Here is a 20,547-nt window from a genome sequence, read left to right on the forward strand (position 1 = left end):
CTGCCTTTATTGGGGCTGAGGGTGGGGTACCCAGGGTTTCAAGGGTTCACTATTAGTGATTTTAAAAAAGAAGAGGAGAAATCAAAGTGAGGGAAGGGAAAAGCAAGTATTCAGAGGGTCAGTTACCTAGGTTAACCAGAGATCTCTGAAAAGGGGAACTTCTTGGGTAGGGTACCCTGGCTCTTCATCTAGTTGTGTGGCTGGCAATTTATTGCAGTGCAGAGGCACATCTTTGAAGTGGATGCCTCTGTGATCAGAAACCTAATGTCAGGCACTTAACATTACGATCAGAAAATCTAATTGTCAGGTGCTTACACTACATATTTATAGGCACCTCCCTTTTAGATTGTAGAATTCACTGATCTTCAAAGATAAATATTTTAATGTCACCCTTTTTACCATATGAAATGTGATTTTGTATCCAAAAAGCATAGTTAATGTCCTAATGACTTCCGGAGCAGTGGCCCCACACATTTGAGATTGGCAGGTGCTTAGAAGGTTCCATATCTTTAGCTCCTACTAAAGCCTGCTCTGTGAATTTCTTGTCACACGGACTCTGGGGTCATGCCTGATATAGTTGCTCACTTAACTCAATATGAGTTTGTAGTTTTCCTAATCAGGAGCAAGTTATGGTATGGTAAACTTCTTGTTCATTTCTGAAAAACAGTGAGTCACAATCTTGGTGTTTTTTTTGTTATTGTTGTTGTTGTTTTGGGTTTTCTTTGCAAGTTGCTGGTTTTAAGGTACTGGATTCTTTATGTCTTCTGACATTAAAATAAGGAAAATAAGGACCTTGAATATATAGATAAATTAATGCATTAAAAGGAAGTTTAAATGACAAATTGTAATTTCTACTTTCTTCATTGATACGTGATAGTTATTCCATTATAAATTAAAAGCTAAGACCCATGGTCTTAATTACAAATATACTGAACATTTCACTAGCAGAAAAATGCATTTTAAAACGTGCAGATCTTTTGTTTAAAACTGAGAATGTAGACCTCTTCTTAATTATAACTTTTTCTCTATTCAGTAGCATTTTATCAACCTTGTTATGGATTCAAAAACATTGTTGATGCATAATAAAACTTGTTATGCTCACACTTATTAAAATAATAGGGCACTGACATTGACAGTCACTTAAATTGGAATTGTGTTGATTTTTTTAAGCGTTAAATACAATAAAAAGAAAATGAGGAATAATGAAAGGTGATTCTAATTATTGTTTTAGTCAGTGCATAATTCAGTATTTGTGTAGTATGCACCTGGAAACTTTGGTTCTGTTTCTCATATTTTTAAAAGTACTGTTCGTCTGCTTCTGCCAGACATCTTACTGTTTTTGAAGGTGCTGGAACTTGCATCACATAAAAGAGATTAGCAGGGAATGAATCAGACTCAGTCAAACACAGAGAGCATTAATGCATTCAGGTTGGTGATGTGACCTTAGTAACTGTACTATAAATTAATATCTGCTTTGTATGTGACTTTCTGGGATATTTGGATATTTACAATAAGCCCTTAGGGGCACCTGCGTAGCTCAGTCGGTTAAGCTTCGAACTTCGCCTTAGGGCGTGTTCTCAAGGTTGGTGAGTTCCAGCCCTGCTTGGAGCTCTCTAGTGTCAGCACAGAGTCTGCTTCAGATCTTGTCTTCTTCTTTCTCTGCCCCTCCCCACTCTGAGTGGTGCACACCTGCGTTCTGTCTCTCAAAAATAAATCAACATTAAAAAAATAAGCCTGTGTATATGTATTTAAATGGGCATTTAAATTACTGTGTAAAACAAGTATATAAAGTGAGTCAAGAACCTCTACAGAGCACTACCTGATAGCTAGAAACAACTTTTGAGTTCTTTAAAACTCCCCTTAGGTATTAAGAAGAGCAGTTACTTAACACTTTCTTAGCTCAAACCTGCTGTTCATTAACAATGAGCAATTGTTAATTTTAGCGTTGTGGCTGCTGAAATGCAGACAGTGGGAAATCTCAAGAATATGTCAATAAGCTTCTGACAGATCATATCTAAAGACAGTGTTGGAATACTGCCCTGAAACATTGTCTGTCATGTTTTGGGGCCAGGTTGTATATAACACTGTGTTTTTGTCCACCTTTCTTGACGTTGTGTGTACAGGTAGAATAGGCATTGATGGGGGAGTTGAATTCATAAAGGGCCGTGCTTTGTTCTGATTTAACCATCTGTTCCTTATTCCTTGACCTCGTCCTGTGGAAGGCTCTTTGTAATGATACCTTTATTCTATGAAAAACATTATTTTCATGATAGACCTGTTAAGCCAAAGCACAGGATTGTGGCACAGTCTGAATTATGTAGTAGAAGGTTTATTTATATTTAACCAAAACATAGGGTATTATTATAATAAGCTATCAACTATTATAATAAACTATCAACAGAAAAATTTCATAATTAGGGTTTGTTCATCATTCACTTACAGCAACATGGTGGTGCTTAAAATTTGTACAAAAATCTCAAAAGCCTAGGAACTTCTAATATAAAATTTACCATGTCTTCTCAGATTATGAAAATCATAGTGCTTTTTTATGGTGTTTTTAAAATTATTATTATTTTTGAGAGAGACAGAGTGAGACAGAGTATGGGCAGGAGGGGGCACAGAGTGAGAGGGAGACACAGAATCTGAAACAGGCTTTAGTTCTGAGCAGTCAGCACAGAGCCTGATGCAGGGCTTGAACTCACAAGCTGTGAGATCATGACCTGAACTGAAGTCAGAAGCTTACCCAATTGAGCCACCCAGGCACCCCAAATCATAGTGCTTTTAACACAGGATGCAGAAAGAAAAGTTATATACAGATGATGTGGTTTCTGTCTTTTCTTCCATTTTCCTTCTCTTTACCCCCATTCTCTTTGGAGCCAGCGATAGTTCTCTGCCCTGCTTAGAGACTTTTCATTTTAGAGGAAATTGCAATGTCTTGCAAGTTGTCTCTCCCTTACTGTTTATGAGCACCTGCCTGATTGCTGATCTTCACAGAACTCCTAGAAGTTGAATCCCCACGTAGTTGGTTGTACCTAATGACCTATTAGTCAGGTCCTCTCCACCTTCCCGCCCTCAGACCCTGCCTGGCTACTTAGTCCCTTACCTGTTTGTAAATGTGAATTTATTAATCAAGAAAATTCCTTAATAGGGTTATAATGCTTGATTGCAGTTATAATATTTGATTGCTTTATGCATAAGAAATCAGGCATTTAAATAACAAAACGGGACTTATTATAACAATTTAAACAATGCGAAAGTTGAAAATGCCATTAATAGTTAGCTCCTCTACTTTTTAAATCCACATACATGGTCACATGTTGTATTAAAAATGTGATAGCTTTTCATAGATTACCTTTGGTCACACAAATATATGCAACTCTGTGTGTGTGTATGGAGAAATATGTGTACACGTAGACATAAATAAAGGTTGTTTTTAAGATAATAGTATGGCTAATGAGTTTGTGGGGTTTCCCCCCGCAGACGTCACACACCAGAATGAAGTGGGCAGGTAGTCTGGGACCTGTGGGCTAGCTCCGTCATCTTTCATGTGTGGCTTCCAAGTCTGCTGCTGTCATCTCTAGGCTAAAGGAGATGATCTAGAACATGCACCCATCACTTTTACCAATATGTCACTGACCGAAGCTTAGTCCCATGAGCAGGCCTAGGTGCAAGTGTGTGTATCTGCATGGCTATGTGGCCTTTTGGCCCTTGGGAGGGGGATTCTGTTTCTATCAAAAAGAGGATGGATTCTGGGCAGCAACAGGTTCCAACCAAAATAGTAACAGCTCTTTCTCCTTTTCGCTGTTTCCAGTATTGTCTTAAATTTGACATTCTGTGAATCCTTCTTGGTGTTCTGTTCGAGCCTTTCAGGCAAATGCAGATTTGGTCTTCTTCACCGGAAGTTCTGCAAGGCCCGAAAGGCCCTGCCGCTGGTGCCTAGTTTCTACCGGCGGGCTTGCTAGCTGTCGTTTCAGTAGGAACTGTGTGTGCAGGAAGGTGGCAGGACTCTGCACACTCACGCCACCTTTCCTCACTTTTCCTTTTGGTGCTCACGTATGTTTATCCTTTTGTGTTTGTATCGAATCCTTAGATTTGTTTTTAAACATATCCTGACTTCTGTGTTTGTCCAGTCTGCATTTTAGATTCCTCCAAACAAATATATTGGTTTTGTTGCTCTATTATTAATAAGAGCTTTGTTCAGATGCTTTGGGGTATGGCATATTGGGTTTTTCTCTGTTGACTACTAAAGGTTACTTCCTGCTGTCTTTGCTGATTAAAATCTCAATTTGGAGATAATGTAGGGAGATGTTTGCGCTAACATTCCCAATTTCTAAATGCCAGCGTCAGTTCCACATTTGCAAAGGAACTTCAAAAAACTTCTTATTTTGTACTTCGTGCACGTGATACTTCCATTGTAATAATTTTCAGCTACCACAGTAGTAGAAACTTGAGGTTGCTTTTTTGATTAATTGTTCGGAAAGGTGTTTGTTCTTGAAACAACTTAGATAAAACTATGTGAAATGAAATGAAATATCTTAACAAACATTCTTGTGTCTACCACTGAGGTCCAGAAATAGAGCATCACTGCTGCCCCACAGATCTTTTATGTATTTCTTTCCCATTGCAACCTGATTTGATTTCCATGGCCATTAGTTTTCTATAATTATTGCTCTATTTGTGAGCCTTGCACATTAGAGAGGTTATATTGATACTTATGCTTTATGCTTAGAGGGTGGTAGAAATCAAAATTCATTTACTTCCCTCAAGTTAAAAGAAAGGCAGACATTAAAAAAATTAAAATGGGTGGCTCAGTCGGTTAAGTGTCTGGCTTTGGCTCAGGTCATGATCTCACAGTTGGTGGGTTTGAGCCCCGCATCAGGCTCTGTGTTGATAGCTCAGAGCCTGGAGCCTGCTTCGGATTATGTGTCTCCCTCTCTATCTGACCCTCCCTTGCTTGTGCTGTCTCTCTCTCTGTCTCTCAAAAAGTAAATAAAAGGCATTAAAAAAAATTTAAAAAATAAAAGAAAGGCAGAATATGAAGCACCTTATGGCTCAATTGATTAAGCATCTGACTCTTGGTTTCAGCTCAGGTCATGATCTCATGGGTTCATGAGTTCAAGCCCCTCATTGTGCTCCACGCTGACAGCACTGGGCCCTGCTCGGATTCTTTCTCTCCCTCCCTCTCTCTCTCTCTCTCTGACCCTCCCCTGCTCACTCCTTCTGTCTGTCTCTCAAAATAAATTTTAAAAAAACTTTAAGAAAAGGCAGACTATATTACCACTAATTGGAATTTCTTGTTTATAAATTTGAATCCAATTTAAAACTAACAATATTACTAAACATTTCTTATTTTAAAACTTTCATTAAATTCACTGAACTATCTTATTTTAATATTCTAAATTTTATGTAATTTTACTATTTAAATTTCTTTGACCTTTACCTGTAACCTGTATACTTTCAGTATTCCAACCAAACAGAAACTGATCTAAAAAAATCTTTTAATAATAGTGTTTCCGAATTTTAGCAGACTGTTTAAAATTAATCATTGAACTGCTTGAATTTTATTTAAAGATGTATATCATCATAGTGAATCTTGGAGGACTTAGTCATGCCCCACTTTCAAAATAAAAATATGTCGGCTTGCATTCAGTTGTCTTCCACTTGAAGCTATAACTTTATTTATTTAATAGTTTGTTGTCAAGTTAGTTTCCATATTTCAGAGCTTTTTCTTTTTTTCTTTTTTCTTTTTTTTTTTTGTGAGCCAACAGTACTAAACTGTTAGAAGTGAAATTGCACTTTCCATGATTGGGCTATTGTTGACAGTGCTGCTATGAACATTGGGGTACATGTGCCCCTATGCATCAGCACTTCTGAATCCCTTGGGTAAATCCCTAGCAGTGTTATTGCTGGGTCATAAGGGAGTTCTTTTGATAGTTTTTTGAGGAACCTCCACACTGTTTTCCAGAGCGGCTGCACCAGTTTACATTCCCACCAGCAGTGTAGGAGGGTGCCCGTCTCTCCACACCCTCGTCAGCATCTGTAGTCTCTTGATTTGTTCATTTTAGCCACTCTGACTGGCGTGAGGTGGTATCTCAGTGTGGTTTTGATTTATATTTCCCTGATGATGAGTGATGTTGAGCATTGTTTCATGTGCCTGTTGGCCATCTGGATGTCCTCTTTGGAGAAGTGTCTGTTCATGTCAAACCATAACTTTAAATACCATACTACGTCACCTTGGCCCTTAAGTATTCAGATGATACTTAATGCAAAAGATGAGTGACCTGTGACATATACTGTGAATTCCTACTAATGGATAAGAGCTGGGCTTGGGGAAAATTTACTAAAACAGAGCATTTCACATTTATAGTCAGTAGAATTCTAACAAGTGCCTCAAGATTCTATGTTCTCCAAAGGGCTCCACAGATTTAGGAGAGATAAGCTTTTGATTAGTTACTCAGTCTCCTCACTTAGGCAGAGTTGCTTCAGTTGACTAATATGCCCCTCCTCATTTGTAAAACACCAAGAGTTTTGGGTTAGCAGTCCATATACCTTGCTCTCCTAGATGATTGTCTCACCTGTTAGATTGTTTTGATTTAGGAAACCAGATGAAAGTGGATTGACCAGTAAGAAGGGCATGGGGCTATACCTCCTAGTGCCACTTGAATGTAGGATTTGCTGCCTAACCATGCGGAATGAAGTCAGCCAACTACTTCTGTTTGTCAGCTCCTACAAAATCTGTCACAGCTCTACTTGGCCTAAGGTTACACTCCACGAGGCAAGCCTGCATTCCCTGACTGACTCAGGCAGGTTTAGAGGGACAGACATTTTAGCCCAATGCCAGAAATTCTGCAGAGCAATCCGAAGCTCCCTGCCCAGTTGGCCAAGGCCTTATTAGGCCAATATGGCTGTTCTATATCACCATGTTCTCCATAATCTGCAGCCCACTTTCTTGCTCTTATTCTCCAATCTACCTCTGCCTTCTTTCTTTACATAGGTTTTGATTCTAATTAACCTCTTAATCCCTGGACAGTTTTCTTCCAGTAAACCCAAACTATGTTAATTTTAGGTAAAATAGTATACTTGTTTCATCCCTGGTGATGGCTATGAAGTTGTCTTTTCTTTTAGTTCAAATGAACCTTGAATGAGGATGTCAGTCACTTTATCCATCTATCCATTCATGTATGTGCTCACAACTTCCAAGTGTCTTCTATGTTATGTTCACCAGGCTTTGCCTCTAAGGAGATATGACAGAGAGAAGATGTTTATGTTAGGTGGCTATGAAAATACAAAGCTTAGAAGTGGGGATGCCAATAAATGAGCTACCCCAGACTGATGGTTGAAGAGACACAGACTCCAGTCATGGTAGTCAGAATGAAAAAGAAAGTGGTGAATGAGAAAAGATGATTTTCATTGAATCAACATAAGGACGTGGTGATGGATGGCAGTGTTGGACACCACCAAACCTTTTAAATGAAGGAAAATTAAAAAGCCTGAGTGGCTCAGTTGGTTAAGCATCCGACTCTTGATTTTGACTCAGTTCATGATCTCCTGGCTCCTGAGTTCAAGCCCTGTGTCAGACTCTGTGCAGATTCTCTCTCCCCATCTCTCCCTGCCCCTCCCCCTCTCAAAAATAAATAAATAAACATTTTAGAAAAGCGGTGTATATGAATGTGAATTAAATGCAAATCAAATCAATTTTTTTAATGTTTATATTTGAGAGAGAGAGAGGGAGAGGGAGAGGCAGAGCGACAGCAGGGAAGGGGCAGAGATAGAGGGAGACACAGAATCTGAAGCAGGTTCCAGGCTTTGAGCTGCCAATACAGAGCCTGATGTTGGACTCAAAGTCACAAACCTGAGCCAAAGTTGGAGACTTAACCAACTGAGCTGCTCAGATGCCCTTCAATCAATTTTTGTAGCTTGCTATAGTTTGTTTTGTGTCATTGAATATTTCTTTACTTTTATTTCTTTTTTTTAATGTTTTATTTATTTTTGAGACAAAGAGAACATGCGCAGGGAGGGGCAGAGAGAGGGAGACACAGAATCCGAAGCAGGCTCTAGGCTCTGACCTGTCAGCAGAGCCCAATGCGGGGCTGGAACCCACACGCATGAGACCATGACCTGAGCTGAAGTTGGAGGCTTAACCGACTGAGTCACCCAAGCGCCCCTCTTTACTTTTATTTCTTAACAAAATATCTTGTGTTTGACTGATCTCTCAAATCAATCCTTTATAGTCACTAGTAAAACTCCCAACCTTATCAATTTACTGAAATGGCCATTGCAAATTTATTAGGTCTTATACTTTTTTAAAATTTGTTTTATACTTTCTTTGATGCTGCTCTTTCCCCACTGTCCTACCCTCTTGTTCTCTTGACAACTGTTTACCTCAGCGTTATTGTATTTTAAAGGTTTTCTTTTCTGATTTCCAAATCCAGCAACAGATGTTTGCCCTTTGATCTTAACAACATAACTCCCTGTAACTGTGAGGATCAGTCTCCGGCCACATTTTATAGCCAGCATATGGGTGTTTGTGGATAATGGAATCTTCCAGGGTCTTGCTGGATATGATGTTTTCCTATTACTACTAGATAAGTCTCCATAGGGAAGTGTCAGTGACAGGAAGTTGAATTCACTTTTTCCATGCTAAAATGAAAACGGTAGTTCAGGATTCTACTTTAGGGTTTGATGATGCCCGTCTTTCATGTACTCTACATGATCTTGATCTCAGCCTTGCATAAACTAATGGGATACTAGTGTGACCTCTTTTCGAGTCTATTCAAGTTGAAGAGCAATCAATGGTTTTATACTTTTCAAGTATGGCATTTACTAGACCTTTTACCTGAGAGTAGTTATGTTTTCTCTCTGCTTTTTTGGGGAAAACATATTGCCAAGTTACTCTGAATTCCATAACACTTTAGAGCACATACAGAAATATGTAAGTTCCTTTTTTAAAACTTGTGCCAGGCACACTGTTTTTCAGTGACCGCATACCCTATGCTGCTTTCTAAGAGTCTGTGGCCTAAAGATCGGGAACGATTCTCACAGATTATGGAAACCTGCCAGTAGGCTTCATTACTGTTCTGCATCTGTTATTGATATTGAAGAGATTACTTTGCATGAATTCTTCATTTATCTCTTTTTGGAAAGGAATAAAACAACACAATTCAAATACACCTTTTCTCTTTTCCTATCACTGGACTTTCATGCAATGGAAATATTGTGAAAAATACAGTCTAACTTTGGGATATTAATGAGGTGAGAGTGTTTTATGCCGTGCATATCTTCCTCAAGTTATGATGAGTTTATGCCCCAATAAACCTACAGTAGACTGAAAATATCATAAGTTGAAAATGCATTTAATACACTTAACCTGCCAAACATCTTAGCTCAGCCTAGCTCACCTTAAATGTGCTTAGATTAGCCTACAGTTAGGCAAAGTCATCTAACACAAAGCCTATTTTATATAAAGTATTGAATATCTCATGAATGCTATACTAAATGCTATACTAAAATCGGAAAACACCATGGTCCTGAGTGTATCGGTCATTTACCCTTGGACGGAGTGGCTGACTGGGGGCTGTGGCTCGCTGTCCCTGCCCAGCATCAGGAGAAAGGATCGTCCCACATGTCCCTAGTCTGAGAAAAGATCAAACTTCAAAATTGGAAGCATGGTTTCTACTGAATGTGTACTGCTTTCATATCATCTCATAATCTAAAAATCCTAAATTGAACTATTATAAGTCAGGGACCAGCTGTGCTTTGTACATTGTAATTCCTGGTTAATTTCCTTTTCCTTTCTTCTCTCAACCACTTCTCTGTCACCAGGATTGCCCAGCTGGCCTCACACTCTTCAACCACATTCCCCCTGAAAATGATGCCAGACCAGCACCTGGTTTCCCAAACACTTAGGGCCATGTGATCATATCCTACTTGATTTCTAATAACTAATCCCTTCCTTAGGTGTTAACGTTTAACTTTTAATGTACTAATGTATAATTAACAAATATTCTGCTGGATTGCATTCCTCTAACCGATAATAATATATATTTCATGATGGGATTTCAGGCCTTTGCCCACATAGTTAGGGAAATGATTTTTTGCAAGGAATTCTATTAGAAGAGGTTCCATCCCAACACAGAGTTGATGGCCTCCAACTCTGACCAACTCTGATCTTAGTTTGTGTTACTGTTGATAAAAACAAAAACAAAAACACCTCTTCCTTGGAATGGATTGATTCCAGATGTTTCAAATAATAAATTCTTAATTTTTTTGTTATGTTCATTAAAAATACATATGTATCCGGAAGTCTTCTAAGAGAGGAAATGAAAATAACCTGTAAAAACTACCTAGTCTGTGTTTTATCTAGATCATGGTTGTTTTCTAAAGTAAAGTGCATATGGCATTCTAGAATTAATTTAATGAAAATAACCTTTTTTGTTTTATGTGAGCTCATGTTCTCATGGAAAGAGTTTTAGCATTCAGTTTCATCAGGTTGCAAATGCTGACCAGTATATTGTATCTAACAGAGATTCGGCAGCAAGTTTTTTGGTAATTAAATGTTAAGCATATAATGATGCAAGCAGCACAATAGGTAATGATTCACTCTACTTAGAAATAATTTTTCAACTCAGCTTTAATAGGCATTATTCCATTAATCCCATTGTAGAGCAAGCCGCTGTATTTAGCATTTCTACTTTGGGGGGTGAAAGTAGTACCCTTTACTATGTTGAAGTAATTTGTATTTCTGAATAAAGTTAAAGTTTTCCTGGGTATTTTTGAAATATCATAAACTTATATACCTACCTTCATGAAAACAAGCCCATTATTTATACATTAATGATATAAATATATATATCATATATATATATACACAAATGGTAAATTTCAGTGGTAAATTTTGCCTTATGTCACTTTTCTTTCCTGGAAATCCCATAAAGTGTTAAGCACTATATTTTTCCATAAGAACAGTAAATTAAGAATAAAATGTAGTGTTATACTATCTTAATCAAAGTTAATGATTTCAAAATGTGAGAATAGACCTAAAGAGAGATTTTAAGATTTCAAAAATGGTTTACATCAATTATGGGATTATTTCCAGATTGTTGGGTAGACTAAAAATGAGGTGATACTTGTAAAAAGAATTGATATGTTTAAAATATTGCTAAATGGACATCTATTTCTAGACTTGATGAATATTGATGGATGTCTCATGTACTAAAGTAGAATTCTCTAACCTTACCTTACTTTGCTGTGATACAAATCAATGGAATACATTCACATGTGAAACATATTTCCATGGATTTATGCATACTTAGATAAAACCTAAAATCTTTTTAAGGTCACTAAATTGGTTAATAGCATATATATCCTAGGATTGTGAATGTCCATAAATCACAGCACCTTGACGGGCTGCAGATAACATACATGGTGGGTTATTGCAGTGTTGACAAGAGCAGTTATAACTTTATTCCTTGTCTCTCCACTCAAGGAAAGATCTTGAGAAACAAATAAGGGAGCATCACATTATCATCAAGAATCTTTTCATACTGTTTTGATCTTTTAAAAATAAATAACTTTATTAATGACAACAAGATGACACTCGATGTCCTAACTTGTAAGAGATTCTTCTTTCTGGCAACATCATGGATGACTTTGATTATTATAAATAAACATTATGGTACGAGATTAGATCCTATTGATTGGCCTAACTAATGTAAAAGTACTAGCTGTTGTAAGCATTAAATATTTAAATAAACATATCTACCCTGTTTGTGTGTAGGTAAAGTTACATGTGAATTATTTTGCCATGGGCAGTAGAAGTGAACCTATAAGGAATAAGGAAATGAAACTGTGTAATAAATTGAATCCACAGGAAGAAAACATGAGAACAGGAATGAAATTTAAAATAAAACACTAAATAGATGTTTTCTGTTTTAACATCTTTAAAAGGCATAAGATTTTTTAAATACATACTTTTTATTTTAGAGAGAAAGAGAGAAGGAGAGAAAAAAATCCTAAAGCCTTCATGCTCAGTGCAGAGCCTGACCCAGGACTTGATCCCACACCCTGGGATCATCATCTGAGCCGAATCCAAGAGTCAGACACTCAACCCCCTGAGCTACCCGGTTGCTCCTACAAGGCATAAAATTGTATAAAACAATTATAACACAGATGACTCGGTCTGTAATACCTATAGATGCAATTCTATGTGACAATAAAAGGGAAGGAGATATATTGGAGGGACTTTTATAGCATATTGGAATTGAGTTAGTGTAAATCTAGAATAGATGTTAAATTGAGGTGCATATTATAATCCTGAGCCACCAAAAAGTTTTAACTAAAAATATAACAGTTAAAAATCATTGAGCGGGGCACCTGGATGGTTCAGTCAGTTAAGCATCCAACTTCGGCTCAGGTCATGATCTCACAGCTTGTGAGTTCAAGCCCTGCATCAGGCTCTGTGCTGACAACTCAGAGCCTGGAGCCTGCTTCTGATTCTGTGTCTCCCTCTCTCTCTCTCTGCCCCTCTTCTACTCATGCTTTGTCTCTCTAAAATGAATATATGTTAAAAAAATTATTAAAAAAATCAGTGAGCAATTAACATGATGTAATAGAATCCACTTAAAACAGGAAAATGCAGTAAAAAACAGACAAAAGAAACCACATGAAACATACAGTAAATAAATAGAAGGTATAAATCTAGAAAAATGAATAATAAACCGTACATGTAAATGGATTAAACAATCCAAAGGCAGAAATTCTGAGACTTGGTTAAAAAAAAAAACACCACAACTGTGTATGGTTTACAAAACACTTTAGAGTCAAAAGTATGAATAAGTTGAAAGGATGAAAAAAGTCTTACTATGCAGTTAGCAACTATAAGAAAGGGGGGATGGTTATAATAATAGGAAAAATAGACTTTATAACAAAACAATTTTGCTAAAGGAAAAGATGAACATTTTGTAATGATAAAATTGTTAATCCATAAGGACTATATAATAATTAAAAACATACCTGCACCTAACAAATAATCCCAAAATCTATGAAAAAAAACTGACAGATTTGAAAGGTGAAACAGATAACTCAAAAATAATAGTTGGAGACTTCAACACTTCAGTGTTGATAAGGGAAAGAATATATAAACAAAATCTATAAGAGCATAAAATACTTGAAAAACATTGTCGACCAAGAAGTCTTAAAAGGAAGCTATCGAACATACCACATAATCATGACAGAAAATACATTTTATTTCAAGTGCATAAGGAGTATTCTATAGGATCATTACATACTAGACTATGAGAAGTTTCTGTGTTTTAAATATGACTGGAGATCATATATGATGTATCATATTTTAATACATAATATATGTATCAGAGATGAAATCATATGGTAAATTAGAAAATACTTTGAGATAAAGGAAAATGAAAGCACACCATATCAAAATTTATATGATTCAGCTGTTTGGAAGGAAATTTATAGATTTAAATGCCTATATTAAACAAGATGAAAGATTTCACATCAGTGGTCTAACCTTCCACTTTAGAAAACTAGAAAAACCTAAAAACGGGGCGCATATTAAATGCAAATAAAGCAGAAGGAAGGGAATAATCTGTATGCCAACATATTAGATGATTTAGATGAATCTAACAACTTCTTAGAAACACACAAAGTACCAAAACTGACTGAAGAAGAAATAGAAAATAAAAGTATTTTTTTTAATGTTTATTTTCAAGAGAGAGAGACAGACAGACAGAGAGACAGCCTGAGCAGGGGAGGGGCCGAGAGAGAGCAGGAGACACAGAATCTGAAGCAGGCTCCAGGCTCTGCGCTGTCAGCACAGAGCCCGATGCGGGGCTTGAACTCTGAAAGTGAGATCATGACCTGAGCCAAAGTTTAACACTTAACCTACCTGCGCCACCCAGATGCCCCAGGTTTATATAGAAAATATAAACATTTTTATAAGAAGTAAAAAGATTGAATAATTATATTAAAAACCTTCCCACAAAGAAAAGTCCAATTCTGGAGGGTTTCACTGGTGAGTTCTACTAAACATTTAAGGAATCAAGGCCATTCCTTCACAAATTCTCACACTGTGCTTTTCAGTTTTGGGACCTGGCTCAGTGTCAACCTTGAGAGCCACTGACCTTGCTACTTGGAGGAGCACTTCATATGCACCATGTGAAAGGTTGATGACCAAGGAATGTTTACATAGTCTCAATATTTTATCCATACGTTACTGATTACCTGCCCTTACTTTCAGTTACTAATTACTGATAAATTATTAAATATCCAGCATAGGCAAATCCCTAGAGACAGAAAGTAGATGAGTGATTTGTAGTGTCTGAGAGGGAGTGGCACATGGTATGTGACTGCTAATACACATGGGGCTTCATTTGTAAGCAATAAAAATACTCTAAAATTAGTGATGATGGTTACACAGCTTTGTAAAACATTAAGAACCACTTGTTTGTACATTTTAAAAAGAAGGATTTCATGATATTTAAATTTTATATATATATATATGTTTAAAATGTTGGTATAAAAAATGAGGACATCTGATGGCTGCTATCATAACCAAATAACCAGACTCCATATCACTAATAAGGAGGAACCCTGACCTGGTGGGCTTCCTGGTGGGATGAATTGAGAACCGTGCCACAGCACATACGACATTTTCTTGTTTCTTTACCTTGAGGAGTATCTAACATCAGTGTTATCTCCTTTAATGAGCTAGTTTTATACGAGAATAAGTTAGACTGTTTATTCCCGGGGTACCTGTGTGTCTCAGTCTCTTGAGCATCCGACTTCAGCTCAGGTTATGGTCTCATGGTTCATGAGTTCAAGCCCCACATCTGGCTCGTTGCTGACAGCCTGTCAGTGCAGAGCTGTCCCCCTTTCTCTGCCCCTCCCCTGCTTGCACTCTCTCAAAAATAAACATTAAAAAATGTATTTATTCCCATTTCATTCTCAGAATGAATTGTATTTCAATCTTATGTTCTTTAGTTCCACATCATTTTATAAAAGTTTCAAGTGTTACTGCTTTTATTTGCTCATTTGGTTGTTGTCCTGGGTGGGGTTGTCCAAAAACTGACTTTTAGATGAAGATTCGTAGTTATGTGGTTTATTAAAGAATGGGCTGCCAGGAAAAAAACAAGGAAGGGGAGAGAAGCAGAACACAGAATCAGTCATCCAAATAAAATGAAATTTGAGTTCCAAGCTCACCTTGATTCCATATGATCCTCTTGAGATGAAGTTACATCACAGAGTTTTTGTCCTGTTTGAAGCAAAGAAGCTGGGCCTTCAAACTCCTGCACCACAGGGGCCTGGGCTGCGGCATCACCCAAGGGACCATAATTCCCAAGGCACTTGAGGCTTTCAGCCACCTTAGCAATCTGACATTGGTTTTCTGAAGAAGGTAACAGTTACCTCCCCATACCCAGCCAGAACATGGGAGCCTTGCACAAAGAAATTACATCCTGGGGGCAAAGGACACAGCGCCACAGCATTTGCTGGAATGGTTGTTTTTCCCCCCTCATTTCCTCCTGTAATCACTGTTAAAGCAGAAAACATTTTTGGTTCTCAGATAAAGATGATGATGGTATCTGTGGATAAACTGTGTTATCTAATCTGAAAAATGTTAGTTAAACAGAGTTGGGCATTTAATGGAATTTTGATTGATCACTACATTTAGCACAAACACACAATATGTAGAAGTAATGATTCATGCTATCAAGGAATTTTCAATTTCATTTCAAAAAGGACATCATATAGAAAAAACAATTGCATGGAGAAATACAATTTAATCTGGAATAGGGCAATCTGATACATGTGTTTAGGATGATGGAATAGAATGATTAGGGTTGGTCAAACAAGACAATGTTCAATATGTATGTTTTGCACAATATTCTAATGCACATTGTTTGTATAGAGAAAAACGTAATGCATTCCTTCTAGGAGAATATGCAGAACTAAGGTGAAAATCAGTTCATTTACATGTGACATATGTTTATTTTAATGTCTCTGGCAGCTCATTATATTGCAGCTACAAACTTCATAGTCTCATCGTATCCTATATTTTGCTTGTATCAGCTTGGATTATAATACCACATTTTGTTGTTTCACCTTGGTGAGTGACTGTAAGCTGCGCAGAAGGGCTCATAGATACATGGCTGACTCAATAGTAAAATCATGTTGATAAATACTGTAATGCAGAAGTGAAACCAGTAATCCATGGTTATAGTGGTATGGATAAAACATAGTACTTTTCCAAAAGATCAGTTGTACAAGGATCTATGGACAAGCTGTCATATAAATTGGACAGGCCCAATGTAACCTAAGAGTTTTGTAGCTCTTGTTCATTTCACAATGCTTTTATAATATAGGATAATAGTGTGCAGTTTATGAAAGGGAATAGTGCTCTACTGGTTGAATAACTTTTGGAGTACTGCTTTCAGTTCTCACGTACATTTAAAGAACAAAAGACCATTTGAAGAAGTTAGATGGTATGTGCAATTTTTGGAGATCTTGTAGTTGAAAAAACCCTTGAATGTTCTAAATGTTTTCACTCTGGTCTACGGCCATACCATCCTGAACGCGCCTGATCTCATCTAAATGTTTTCAGTCTGAAGAAGAGAAAGCCTAGAGAAGATAAAGTGACCTTTTTTTAAGTATTTGAAGGAATGTAGTGGGAATCAGATTGTAGATTTTGTTCGCTGTTGCCCTGAAATGGAATGTCTCAAGGTACCACTCTCCAGATATAAAATGGGTTGTATCTGAGTCCGTAGGTGTGTCATCTGAGGCTAGATACCACTTGTCAGGGGTTCTTTAAAAGAAGAAGGTGATTAAGTCTAAGGCTCCTTCAGTCCTAAAATTTCTTGAATCCGTTTGTGAAACTGCATAATTACAAGCTGTGTTCTAGAGCACACTTGACAGTGAAATTTACCATCCCTGCTAAAAGCTTTAAAAGTAAATACTCTTAAACCATTAAAATGCATATGGTAGGTATTTAATAAAAACAAAGTAGATGAAAAGAAAAACAGTGAATTATTCATGTCTTGATCATTTAAGCCATAAAGCATACTTAAAAAATATTTCATTGTATTTACTGCATCTGAGAATTTTATGTTATTGAAATGCGATATTTTCACTTTTAGGTTTTTGCTTCCAGTTACTGCAACAGCAGAAAACTGTCTTCTTACTATTTACTCGTATATGGCAACTCATCTTGATACGCGAACAATTATTTTAACAGAAGGTAAGTTAGATATGACTGTTGTCTCCTACCCTCACTGTATATGCTCTTGTCATCCAAGGTTGATGCCTGGAAATAAAGCAACCTTAACATTGACTGATGTTTATTAAACTCCTGCCGTTTCCAAGAGCTGTGTTTAGTATTGAGAGTATAATATGGCAGTGTCTCTTAATCACAAGTTGAAAATCTAGTAAAAGACACATAAATAAATAAATACAAAGAATATTGAATTAAGAGCATTGTACATGAGCCTTTTGGACTGTTGGAGATGTGGGTGTGATGGAGAGCCTAATATTGATGTTTGGGGTTTTGCGGTCTGGGATGACTTTATACAAGAGATGACATCTGGGTAGAGCTTGACAAATGAGCTTGAACAGGACAATCTGGGCAAAAGGCAGTATAACAAAAGAATGGGGGTCTGACTGGTAACACAAGGCAGGCAGTAAAGGGCCCACTGCACCCTTTATTCTGTAAAAGTGGGAACCTTCTGTGATTTCTGAGTATCACTGATTTAGAAAGGGAATAATGGGTTGTGAGCTGACTTAAAGCGGGAGAGTGGTCAGTAGGCCAGCTGGGAATTGCTGCAGGGGAAATGGTGAGAGACTAAGAACAATATTTACAATGTAAGACACAGAGGAGAAAGATGGAGTCAGTCTCAGAGGAGAAAGAAGAGTGGGGGAAAAAAACGTCATTTGCATAGAGTGTCAAGGCCATATTTTTCAGTGCTGCATTGGATGTCTTTTCTGTGTTTGTAACCGTTTTTCTCCTGTTCTCTACTTGCTTCTCTAAATGTGTCCCACTCCTGTGGAAACTCTTTAGTTCTATTCCACCTCAGTCTCAGGGCATGACCTTTCTGGAACTTTTCAGAAGAAATAGAGACCATCAGTCAGGAACACTCCGAACTTCCAAAGCATGCAACTGACCCATCTCCTGTCACACACTTGGGAGAGGTCACACTCTGCTGCCTTAAGCCGTTCGTTTCTCTGAATCCCTTCATCCTGGGGCCTTGCTTAATGAGCTAACCTTGCTTACTCTTGCCCTTCAAATTCTTCCTCCCTCTTAGCTGCTTTGGGGGCCAGTACAGGATGACACCTGGAGGAAACGGGACTGTATCCTCTCACTGGACAGGCTTGTTCCCAAAAGGGAAAAAGGGCGAATCTAGGCCATGCATTCCTGATGTATTCCTTGCAATCAGATAAACCACTCGATTTCCCACATAGGGAGAAAAATAGCAAAGGAAACTGAATAATTAGAATACCACAGCTTCCTTTAACAGGAAGGGTATGTCCAGGGTGAGGCAGAACATTCTTCCATTTTACTGCTGTTACTTCACTACTGAGCCGCAGTTTACACTGTTGACCCCCGGCCCCAACCCCTCATCATACTCTGTCTGGACTTCCACATACCATACTTCCCTGGGGTTCTCACCTTACAGACTGTTGCTTTCAAGCACATATATATTACAAGCTTTATACACAGTCTCAAAATTTAAAAGATTTCTGACCAATCCTGGTGTTATATTTTTATATTCTTCTAATATACTTGAGTAGTGGGGAAGATTTCAGATAATACAACATAACAGAAAGTGGATAAAGTGTCATAGAATGTGGGTGGAAATTCTATTTTGTGTTCTGATCTCACCATTTTGCTGTACACTTTTATTGTTAATTCTCAGATCCTCAAACATCTGTTATTTAGCAAAATGTGCATGGTGGGACAGTAATAGGCTACTAACAATATCTATTCCAAAAGGCTTTTGTGAAGACTCAATAGAGTAAATAGCTAGAAATTATTACTGTTACCATCATTTCATTATTTCTATCATAACTATTATTATAATTGCTTTAACACTCATATTTTTCATAATATCCTCCACAAAAGTAATGGGGAGTTACTGTAGACTGCTATTTCTTTAAAAGGAAAAAGCAAATAGAGTCTTAGTGTTTTATTGAGTATGAAATCTGTGGATTGAAAATAATGCATCCATTTCAGTAAATATTAATATAGAAAAACATGATTTTCAAATATTCTAAAATATCTTTGGAAATATGTAGAGTTATAAATTATAATATATATTTAATGCTTCCTAGGCAGAGGACACTGCTAACTACCTTAAGTTTGTTATTTCATTTAGTTCCCCCAACGACTGAGTTTGATACTCCTGTTAATGTCACTTAACACATTAAGAAACTGAGTCATAAAGAGTTTGAGCAGTTTGCTCAGGGAATTCAAACCAAATTTATAAGGCCTCAGAGCCTACACACTTAGCGACTATGCGCTAGAGTATGATAGGTTCAATAAAGGTGAAATCTTAAAGCATATTAAGTAAATCAAAAAGTAAAGCCCTGTGATTTATTGTTATAGCTAATACACTAAATAAAAACTGTTACATGAATCATTGACATTAGTTGAAGGGTAGAGATCTGGGTGTGTACCCCACTGTGAACTTTTTATCATTTGATAAAGTGGAAAAGATACTTTTTATCATTTGATAGTAAGTGGAATAGATACATTCACAGCGAATCATTCTATCATTGAATTTTCTATGGCTCATTTTAATGAAGTCTTTAGTGGTGTAATGTTGCAGAGATAGGCATACCTACCCTATAAAGATTCTCTGTCAGATTCTGATTGGCTTTATATTGAAGGAATGGAAGAAACTTCATATATACCAGCTTACTTATCCATGTTATTGCCTGTAAAGTAACCCTCACAACAAACTCATGAGCTCAGAACCTTTGGTTTCATATGATGGATAAAAATAGATTTCAGAGGTCTTGTAGAACGTACCTACAGTTTAATAGCTCAGGAGTTGTAGTGCCAGGATATCAAATTAGAAATTTCTAGCTGCAAAGGCCGTGCTTATCCATATATGTGAATAAATAGATAAGTAGATAGATAGGGAATCTGATCTTTTCATATCTCTGCCTTTTCTTAGCATTGCCTTTGGCTGGGTTCAGATTACCATGTTGGCAAATTCTAGCGTATAGACAGCAACTAGCTAACTGTAATAGGGACTGAAAGCCGTGCAAAATAGTGTCAGCTCATAACCAAACTGTGATTTCATTAAAGAAAATTGAGACGAAATTACCTCTGTTAGTGATGATTTTCTTATATTCACTTGTGAGCATCATATTTAATAATTACAAAAATGTCACTGTAGAAACAGTTTAAATGGTTTACACATCTTTGTTTATCCTGAAGTTGAGCATTGTTCATTTTCTAAAAACTTTGATATGCCATAATTGCGTTGTTATGTAAATTAATTCAATTCAGAAGACCATATCAGCCTTTATCAG

The 20,547-nt window shown here is 37.1% G+C and overlaps 1 protein-coding gene across 1 annotated transcript in view; it reads left to right on the top strand.

Annotated features, from left to right (window-relative positions):
- Positions 1-20,547, top strand: part of CFAP47 (cilia and flagella associated protein 47) — a 493,477-nt gene that overhangs the window by 134,599 nt on the left and 338,331 nt on the right. The window contains exon 27 of the mRNA XM_029929640.1: positions 17,151-17,251. Coding sequence (XP_029785500.1) covers positions 17,151-17,251 — 101 coding nt within the window. The remainder of the gene's footprint in view (positions 1-17,150; positions 17,252-20,547) is intronic.

This window comes from Suricata suricatta, chromosome X (assembly GCF_006229205.1).
Source record: "Suricata suricatta isolate VVHF042 chromosome X, meerkat_22Aug2017_6uvM2_HiC, whole genome shotgun sequence".
NCBI lineage: Eukaryota > Metazoa > Chordata > Mammalia > Carnivora > Herpestidae > Suricata > Suricata suricatta.